Source organism: Hippocampus zosterae, chromosome 14 (genome assembly GCF_025434085.1).
Source record: "Hippocampus zosterae strain Florida chromosome 14, ASM2543408v3, whole genome shotgun sequence".
NCBI lineage: Eukaryota > Metazoa > Chordata > Actinopteri > Syngnathiformes > Syngnathidae > Hippocampus > Hippocampus zosterae.
Window position 1 is genome coordinate 3520074 of NC_067464.1, and position 10401 is coordinate 3530474.

The window sequence follows — 10401 nt, forward strand, 5'->3', positions numbered from 1 at the left end:
TTTATTTTTTATTTTAATAGGTTTAGGGCGTTTGCATCTATGCAAAAAGCTTCATTGTAGTTTTCATGTCATCATTTAATTTTTATGAAGTGATTTGTACTGTCCGTGCAACAGGCCAAAATTGTATTGAAAAATAATGTTTGGGTTTTCATACCTACAGTAACTTGAACATTTCTCAGACCCCCCCCCCCCGCCCCCACCCCATAAGATTTATTTTATTGGACAAACTTATGTATACAGTTTTTCTTTGATAGATTTTTAAAAAAATTCACAGCGTTTGTCATGTTTTTTTATTGTTATTAGTGTCCACGTGAGCATGAAAGCAACAAGCTTATTGATTTTTTAAAACATCTATTCACATTTTATAGACTTGTACATGTTATACGTCGCAATATTATTTAACACAAATATGTAAGGCTTTGCACACAGTGTCTTTATGTACATTATTTTAAAATTCCCAAAACAGATTTTTTTTCCCCTACCTGTTTTTGTGTTAATTACAAATAATATATGTAGTTTTTAATTTGTCAATTGTCATTATTTTAAATATATTTTTCTCCCAGAATGGTTTGTTTCAGTGGAATTGCATATTTGTCAAATTCTTGATTGGAAACTGGTTTTCTTTTCACTCAAGGTGACAAAATACCCCACCGTACAGTATGTCTATAACGTCTCCTTACAATCTGAACAAATGTATTAATAAAAAAAAGCATGAATAAACTTTTTCCAAATTTTTAAAGAGACTTTGCAGACACCCTGTACGTCGCTCCCAAAAATGGAACGGTTTTGCGAACCACAAAGAATAAAGGCATCACTCATTGTTCACCAAAATAACGGAACGTCTGCTACAACTCTTTTGTTTGAAGTCTTTGGGATGCTCCGGTGTGCCTAATGTTTTGTCTGGCGAGCCCATTTACAAACTATATCGGTAACGCATGGTGTCGATGTTTTCTAATGTGTGTCATTAAGATCAGGTTTGAAATAGAAACACGTTGGGACAGTGGTTTTTATGAGAAAAATGTATTATTATTTTGTTGGTTTGTTTATGTCGTCGTTGTTGTGTCAGTTCAACATACTCCGAGCCCCAGTCTGCTCACATGAATTTCTACAATTTTGCCCCTCCCATCTACTTACGATACTAACACACAATTTGGACAAAATCTGTACAAGTAGTTTGTCTTGAAGAGACGACCTTTAAAGTGTCCCTCTTTTGCATTTGCAGCACTTGTCATGCGCCATTCGGGCATGGCTTCTTGACTTTTTTTGTTGGGTTTATTCATGACAAACGAATCTACCAAATTTCATGTTGCTATAGAAACCGGTTTTATGGGCTGATTTTAAAAATGTATTTATTTTGATGATTATAGAGGACACTAACAAGCCAAAAAGTGCTCTTCAAACCAAAACCTATGTGTCTTTTTAGGCTTGGTTTCTTTGGACTTTGGCAGGTCTACTCATGATTTGGGTCCACGTTGTCTTACGACTTGACTTCTTGAAACATTTTTTTTTTTGGGGAGGGGGCTAGAATTTTACCAGTAGGTAATGCTTTCACCCCTGTGTCGCAAACTAGCATTTTGCAGCCATCGCGTTGGCCTCAATGCACCATTTGATGACTTGCATTCATCAAATATAATAAATCGATTCGGCGCTGCGCATTGCGTGAGGTGGAATGCAAGCTTGCAAACAACAACGGCAAGGTAGAAAGCAGACTTGAAATTTTATTACGTCAGGTTCTACATAACCCGCAGTGTGACTCTAATGGGAACTCTTGCCGTAGTGTTATTTTGTGGCAAAATGCACAAAATGTCGTCAATATCAAGAGTCTCAAACATCCTTCTGGGATATTCAGTAACTGCTCATGCCTTTGCGGGAAGATTTACTTGGAAATTGTACGAAAAGTTAAGACGAGCGGAGAGAGCAGAAAGCAACAAAAAAAATTTTGTCCAGCTTTGAGGTCTCGAGTATCATTACTGATGCACAATCTCTCTATACGGCTTAGAATTAACCCGCTTTGTGCACAAAACAGGAAAAAAAAAAACATATCCGTCTGTCAATGAATTAAAATATGGTAGAAATGTTGATTCACTTCAGTAGTTTGACTGAAAAAGTGAATACAATTAGTAGAAGGCAAATTCTCTAAATGAAATCATCGTTTCCTCTGAAATTCCGAGAGATGGTGAATTTGGGGGTGTTGTGAGAAGAAAGCTGTAGTCAAATATTCCACAACTGAACTACTGAAATTTAGCTTACCACCAAATCCTAATTCATTAAGATCGATACTTCTTCCACTATCTACTAATTACAGCTCGTTGCCTTTTCGTACAAAATCAGACTAAATCCCCACAGGAATGGGCAGAACCGGCATACACGTTTTCAGATAAAAAATATATTAAAATATGATATTTCAAAAAAAAAAATTCTTGCTGGTAGCAAAGTGTACTGTTCCACCAGCAACATATGGCTTTGAGACATTTCGGGATATCATAAAAAAAAAACATTTTTTAAAAATGGCGGAACAGTTAGCGTCCTGACAAAAAAAAAAAAAAATCCCCAAAGTCTTTTGCATGAAAAAGTATTCCAAAAGTTCCAGTAGCTTATTATCTTCCCGAGGTGGTGCTTATTTGTAATAAAGACGGCGGGTTTCTTATTGACACTTAAATATTGCCCAAGTTTTGGTGGATTGTCTTAAAAAGAAAAAAAAAAGTGGGTCAAAAAAGAGCCAAAAAGGGGTCTTCCTGCATGTCCGTGTTGCAAATGCTGAGTTTTGGTTCACTGTTTAAAGAGGCACAAGGTTGTTTTGTCATTCCTCCTACGTGATAGCTTCTTCATCGGAGTGTTTCCAGAGTTTTTGTTTTTTTTAATATTTGGATCAAGAGGCAAAGGCACACGAGGTGAAGACGGGGGGGGGGGGCACGCAGGGTGGCGCGTTTTGGTCACATGAAGCTTTTGCCGGGTGACTGCTGGGCGTACCACTGCTGCCGCTGTTTGCGCGCCTCAACCTCGGAGAGCAGCGCCTGGCGGTACGCCTCGTACGACTTGACGATGTGCTCCAGTTCTTTCATGAAGAGCAACTTCAGCATGCCCTGGTACGTGTCCAGGTCGGCCAACTGGAAGAGCTCCCACTTGAGGATGTGGTCATACCTGGCGGAAGAGCTCGGCTCAGGCGTGGGCGTGGCGCGGTTGGGAGAATCTACACCGATCAAGATGCTCGATACGCCCGTTTGTGACGTCACAGTTTTGCGCTAGCGTGTTATTTTGGCAAGTATGCTAATACGATTGATGAGCCTCATATGAAGGCGGCTAGTTTGTGTTGAATAATTCAACTGCGGAATGGTCATTAATGGAACACGGGTAATGAATGTGTGCATTCTTGATCCATGGTGTTGATGCTTTATGATCTTTGTTAAAAGCAACAACAAAAAAATGGTTGGAACAGAGCCTCGGTTCATGGATGCTATTAAACTTGTACACTACCTCGACTCCTAAAAAAGTTTTTGGGTGAAAATTCAGGATGAATGTAAAATGCATTACTATGCTCACAAGTGAATTTAATTTGACTTTCTCTCAGTTTCTGAATGTCCAATTCAGGTGTCACTAACATGGTGCACGTGGGGACTTGGCAGTACCACATTCATTCATTCATTCATCTTCCGTACCGCTTGATCCTCACTAGGGTCGCGGGGGGTGCTGGAGCCTATCCCAGCTGTCTTCGGGCAGTAGGCGGGGGACACCCTGAATCGGTTGCCAGCCAATCGCACGCTCACACTCACACCTAGGGACAATTTAGAGTGTTCAATCAGCCTGCCACACATGTTTTTTGGAATGTGGGAGGAAACCGGAGCACCCGGAGAAAACCCACGCAGGCCCGGGGAGAACATGCAAACTTCACACAGGGAGGCCGGAGCTGGAATCGAACCCGGTACCTCTGCACTGTGAAGCCGACGTGCTAACCACTGGACTACCGGGCCGCCTGGCAGTACCATATTGAGTCGCTAATAAAAAGTCGGGCTTACTGTTATAAATTTTCACCATGAAGTTTGCTGCAAAAGACATTCATTTAATCAGAATATTCGTTCCTGTTTAAATTTTATACTGTTAATTATTTTATTAATTATTAATTATTATTATTTATAATTTATAAATAATTTATAATTATTTAACTATAATTAATTTGGGATCTTGCATACTTTCAGTGTATTATTTTATATTGGCCTTCATATTTTACTTTATGTTAACCGTTTTGTTGAGCGCTTTGTTACAGCTGCCGCTGTTGTGAAAGCGCTATATAAATCAGCATCTATTGTATTGTATTGTATTTGTTATGCTGTTGGGTAAAAAAAAAAATCTTTTTCCATCCAATTTCTCGCGGGTTTCTTCAGTGTTTTGTAACTGTCAGTTTTAAAACAACATGGGAAAAAAAAATAATAATAATAATAAATACAAATTCCTGTTTAATGGTTAAGTACTCACTTGAGGGGGGCACGGGCGTAGACCTGCAGCCAGTCCGGGATCTCAGCGGTGTGGTAGGGGTTTGCCGGCACCAGCACCGGCTGGTTCCTCTCGGCGGGCCGCGGCTGATAGGTAATAGGCGGAGGCGGCAGAGGCGGCGGCTGGTCGTAGCGGGGCACACTGCAACATAATGGGTCAAAATCTAAGACGTTTGAGGAAAATGTATTCAAAAGGAACCGTGTTTTTAAATCGGATCTGTGAAGTGTTTTAAGACCTTTTCAAAGATGGACCTGGGGGAGTTAAGTGTCTTTAAGAATGCCTTTGTTTTGGGAAATCGAGGGCCAAGCAGTCCTAAATGCGCATTTAATGGGAGGAAGAAAAAAAAAGACGTGCTGTTCTACGTCACTCCTGTAGGTGGCAGTCATGCACATTAGAAAATGTTGAACAATAAAAAAAGCTGTTTTTTTTTTTTTTTTTGAGGGGGGTTAACTTGAATGAATTGATGACATTTCCATTCATTTCAACAAGGAAAGATGATTTTAAATACGGGTGATACGAGCATGGCCACAAACTCATTTAAGACGACGGTACCTTGGAGCGCAGGGGTGCCGATACTGCGCCCTTTTGTTGATGTGGTCCACAAAGTAGACGCCGAACTCGGCCGACTCCACCTTCTCCCAGCCCGGCGGGAGCCCCTCGCGCTCCAGCGGGTGGCTCCAGTGCGTCGTGTTAGTGTTGTGGTCGATATAGTACTTCCTGCCGCGGATGGTCCAGTCCACGGTCCAGCCGGTGGGGAGGGGCAGGTCCTCTGCGGTCAGGCTGGAGAGGTTCCCCAGCGATTTGGCCTGGATTCGACCTATGCCTGCAGGGAGGATGTAAAATATTTCTCTCAGCGACACGAGCAAACATTGAGTAAAGGAGCGAGGAATTTTTTTTGGGTGAGTTCAAAAATCAACATTTTGAAGGGAACTGAGGCCCAAGACCGGCCAGGAAACACATGGGCCTTTTGGGGAAAAATTAACACGTTTTTTCTGAAATTCCCAATGGCCACCCCGCCAAAATAAAAACAAAAAAAACCCACTAGTATCCGGGCAAGGGTGCACAGCCTTTTTATAGCCATGTTTATTTCAAAAATCAAGCCTTGGCTTCCTCTTTGCGAGGAGAGTCCAAAACTAAAGATGTCTTGCCTGACAGCATGATTTGGTGAATGTTAAAGAAAAGTGTTATAACATGCTTACGCCCTTGGTTCTTACGCCCTTGGTTATCGAACTGTTAAGAACATCCAACAATCCACACCCTGACGGCTGTGCGACAACACCATCGCCCCCCCACCCCCACCCCCTTGAAAAGAACGCTTGAGAGGTGACAGCAAGTCAAGAGGGAGCGGGAGAGAGAGGTTAACTGCAAGTTGGCGAGTGAAGAAGTGGAATGCGAGAGCACGCCACAGAAATGCACTCCGCCTCCGCCGCAACCGACTCCTCATCATCATCACCACCACCACAACCATCATCGTCATCATCATCATCGTAGTATCCACCATTTGCTGCACTTTGGAAGTACTCTGGAAGTCACATAGTGCTGTCGAGGAGTTGAGCAAGAACGAGCAAGAAGAGAGAACATGACCACAGGGAGAAGCTAATGCTAATCGCTAAACTAACGTGAAATGCAGAGTTGCGAAAGACTAGAGTTAAGCGCTTCACTGGACACTTTTCACAGGAGTCTGGCTAGGGGCGCAGAGCAACTCGAGCTACGAACAGGAAACTAGTATTACAATTAATCATATAAAAATGTAATTCTTAATTTTTAGAAAAAAAATAAAAACATGCTAAAATAAACTACTAAGTGTTTCGATAAGTTCATCGCAAACAAAAATAGCAGCGCAAAACGGAAATGTGCTGATGTGCACATCACCCGAATGCCTGACTCAGAAGCTCACAGTCACATGTTTGTCATGTTCGGAAAAAGAAAGAGCACAAACGCACAAGATGAAGCAAAGCGAGCTGTGTGGCATCCCGAGAAGCCTCTGCCTGCATTCCGATCACGCCGACCTAAGCGTGACGCGCGTCGAACACGGGGCATGGATATGAAAAGACTTGTTCATGAGGCTGTGGACTTCTCTTTAAAGACGGCCGCCGCGACAATGTTGCGTGCCACCTGCAGGCCCGCGGAAAATTGCCCCAGGACGCAGTTCACATGGCCGTCAATGAGCCAGAACATGTGCAGAAAATGTGAGTCAGTATATCTTTTCCCATAAAAATACACAAACTCAAAATTTTGATATGATTGAAATCCTAACGTTTGGCCTGCACACCATTCCAAATCCGCAAAACAAATATTACGCGTAATCACCTTCTATAGGGCAGTATACGATCCAGGGTGAGCACAACTAAGACATGTCTGCCATCTAGTGGCTAATGGTGATATTACAATTGAACTAAAGTCAACCCCTGCATATTGGTGGTTCGTGGACTCAACATTTTTTGCCTCACAATATTTTTTTTCATAATTTTGGATAGTCCCATTTTTTTCTGGATAGTTTTTCCCCTAAATTGAAATGCCAGGGTTAACAACAGAGCGTCCCCAGCTATGTTAGCTTAGCTTAACACACTCCCTACATGTCGCGTAGTGCGAGAAAAATTACCTGAGGGGGGTCTGCCTGGTGTGGGGGGCGTGTGTTGCCGCGGATGTCTTTGGAAACTATGTTCACCATGCTCGTAGTAGTGGTAGTCATCCGGGAAGCGTTCCGGCATCCTTCGGGCCTGCTGTTGCCTACCCTCGTAGTAGGAAGCTTCCTGGGGGTGGAAGTAGTAGCGCCCGGCATCGCCATTCTCCGACACGGGGCCTCCGTCTGTCAAGAAAGACTGCAGGGAGCCGGCGTATTCGTGCGGCAGATCGCCAAGGCTGCGCGGCAGGTACGACGGCGCCGACAAGCGATGGCTTTCGCGGCGGGCCGCCTCGTGTGGCGGACGCGGCACATCGACGCGGAGGAAGCTCTTGCTGCGGGACAAATTTGTCTCTCGGCCGGGGGCCGCCGCGTAGGCAGAGGGACCCATGTCGGGCATTGGCACATCGGCGCGGCGGGGCATGGTGGGGCCGTGACGGATGAACGAGGGCATAAGATCTGCAGAAAAAAAGAAGAAGATATGCAGACTTATATTTCACTTTAGAAGTGGATGCGCCCTCTGCTGGCCGGTGAAAATTTATTTGCAATACAGTACAACCTCTTTTGTCAAACGTTTTAGAAGTACCAGAAAAACTTGGTTCTCTAGTCTCATGATCAACATTAAAATAGAGTAGTAGGATGGTGGTAAGTCAAGTTCTCCAAAAACAAGGCAAGTTTTCTCCCGGAGGATATTTGATATTCTTGTAGGACACTGTAACATTATGCAAAGTTTGATTAACACTGTTACACACACAAATGTTCAAGAAAAGCTGCAGCTACTTAAAATTTGTAAAAACAAAGAGTGAGAAAAAGTTTAATTAAACTTTATAGTTTTATACCACCGAACTGCACTCGAATTTAAAAAAAAAAACAAAGTAGAGCGTCCCTTTGACAATTAATGCAGTACAGGAAAAAATGCGTCACAGTAATTAATATATGTAAAATTTATTTTAGGTCGTTTTTTTGTGTATTTCAAACACAAACTAAAATTTGACAGGTTAAAATGCAGTCCAGAATTGATATTTTATACTTTGGTGTCACCGCCAAGCATTTTGAGATAATATGATGCTAATAATAATAATAATAAAGGAGATAACGGGGCAAACGGGGAGACAATGGGACATTATTGTAACAGAATGGGAATAAATAGGACACAATTCAGAATCATGGGGACATTATGGAGCTTGATGGGCCATGCTAGGGAGCCACAGGACACAGAATGTGAACTGATGGTATGGCATCGTAAAAAAAAAACCAAAACGGAATAAATAGAACCCGATGGCGCAACATGGGACATAATAGGGAACAGAAAGGAACACAACTAGGGTCATGAACGGGAATGAAAACAAATGGGACGTTAGAGAAGAGGACATCGTGTGACATGAGTCAATAGACGATATTAAAACATTGCCTGATGATGGCCATTATCTTATAATTCTAATTTGAGCCAATGCAAGTGACGTATACAGTAGCGGAGAAGCTTTGTTATAACGTTTCGCTGCCAGGAGAGCAGCTGGCTGCTTTAAACGAGTGCGCTTAAACGTGGCCTAAGTTTAGCATAAACGGAGTAGGGGGAAAAAAAGTTCGACTAAATGTTTCCACGTCCTCACTGTGACTTAGAGGGTGAAATCGAGGAGCAAACAACATGAATTAAATCGATAGCGGGAGAGGCTAGGACAGGCTAAACTAGGCTGGGCTAACTATCCAGCAACCTGTTGCTTACTTCGGAGGAGCGGCGACGTCTCCTTCTTCACATACTTCCCGTGGACCTCGGCCGGCTTCGACGACTCGCTTTTACTCTTCTTTCGCGAGAGCATAATAACTCCAGTTTGAGCGTGGCGGCGCTGGTGGGGGGAGGGGAGCGTGGAGAGGACGTCAACAACGCGGCGCTGTCAAGCCCTCCGCTCGGAGGCCGCCCCGCTCTCCTCGTCGCCAAGCGCGGAGAGACAACATTTTGGAAGCGGTCCGCTTCGGAGGACGAGGCGATTTAGCCTAGCCGGTGCTAACTAGAGTGAGACGCGACTCCAGTCGCTTGAGTTAATTGTACGCATGCGCAGACGGGTGCCCTACCTGCGGGCGCATGCGCACACGTGGTTATTTGAAGGCGCTCAACTCGCCCACATCTCTAATATTTCCCTATTTTAAAACATGAAAATGCAATAAACCCGTTTCACCCAACCTGCCCTCGCAAAATCAATTAAACGGACAGTCTAAAACGCACAAAACGTCGCCCACAAAATCAATGATCACCAAAAATACACGAAGACATTTCGATTTATGCCCAATTCAACGTCTGAAAATATCAAAACGACGCCCAATATTTTTATTAATATTTACCATTTTTTAAATTAAATCAGAAAAACAGCACTCTATTGTTTTACTGATAAAAACATACAGCAATGACAATTCAAATATAATTAAAATATCTAAACCAAAGTTTCTGCACCAATTCTTTTTTTTCCACCCTGGAGGATTGTTAAAATTACAAATGTTAATCCATGTGACGAAATTAAGGATCAACACAAGTTGAATATAATATTTTAATTTGCTGCAGTAACCAACATCACTGGCGTCCGATGAAAAGCAATGTAAAAACACGAGGAAAACATTGTGTAAAATACATTGGGACGAAATTCCAAAACAAAAATAAAAATGAGAAAATACAAATATATACAAAATAGAGGGAAATACACATACACACAAATAGTGGAAAATGCATATTTGGAGGAATGCATACCCCCAAAAAGTTAGTCAAAAGTGCTTCATCTTTTTTTCACGTATCTCTTTTTCCAGAGAATTCGACGATAATAGCTCAATAATAATGGACATACATACAGAAATGGCATGTTTATTTTTGTTGTACTTTACCATCAATGAAATATTAGGGCTACATTGGTGGGGTCGGGGTGGGGGGGAAATAAAGGCCAGAAAAAAATGGTTGTGAAGTTACTGTACTTTAAGTCCAAATATTTTGACAATAAAGTCATAATTCTTAAGGCAAAAGTAAATGAATTAAAAATATCTCGATCTTGAGATCTAAATTTAAGAGAATGTCATCCTTTTGGCAAGAATGTAAAAAATATACTAAGAAAATAAAGTCATTTTACGCTTCACAATTTCACTGTGAGCTTTCATGACAATTACAAACAAACATACAATTGAGTGTGCAGGTTATCAAAGTTATTTAAAAAAAATAAAATAAAAAGTATTTTGCACCACCTTGTGGAGGAGGTGGTACTTCGTATACAAGTGCAATATCCATCCATCCATCCATTTTCCAAACCGCTTAA

At 42.1% G+C, this 10401-nt stretch overlaps 1 protein-coding gene across 2 annotated transcripts; it reads right to left on the reverse strand.

Annotated features, from left to right (window-relative positions):
• Positions 1-1698: 1698 nt before the first annotated feature.
• sav1 (salvador family WW domain containing protein 1) lies at positions 1699-9182 on the reverse strand. 2 transcript variants are annotated; one of them, XM_052086050.1, is made up of 5 exons: positions 8835-9182; positions 7157-7570; positions 5041-5311; positions 4471-4629; positions 1699-3141 (listed from the first exon to the last, which is right to left on the reverse strand). In XM_052086050.1, exons 1-5 carry the CDS (start codon positions 8926-8928, stop codon positions 2934-2936), a joined length of 1146 nt encoding a protein of 381 aa, XP_051942010.1. In that variant the 5' UTR covers positions 8929-9182; the 3' UTR covers positions 1699-2933. The 2 variants fall into 2 exon arrangements, with proteins under 2 accessions (XP_051942010.1, XP_051942009.1); XM_052086049.1 differs by having other exon boundaries at positions 7091-7570; positions 8835-9181.
• Positions 9183-10401: the final 1219 nt, after the last annotated feature.

Coding starts and splice junctions, on each gene's coding strand:
- sav1 (XM_052086049.1), bottom strand. CDS start 8,928: ATGCTCTCGCGAAAGAAGAGTAAAAGCGAGTCGTCGAAGCCGGCCGAG. Junction 5,312..7,090: donor ACCAGGCAGACCCCCCTCAG/GTAATTTTTCTC, acceptor TCCTCCCTGCAG/GCATAGGTCGAATCCAGGCC. Junction 4,630..5,040: donor CGGCACCCCTGCGCTCCAAG/GTACCGTCGTCT, acceptor ATTATGTTGCAG/TGTGCCCCGCTACGACCAGC.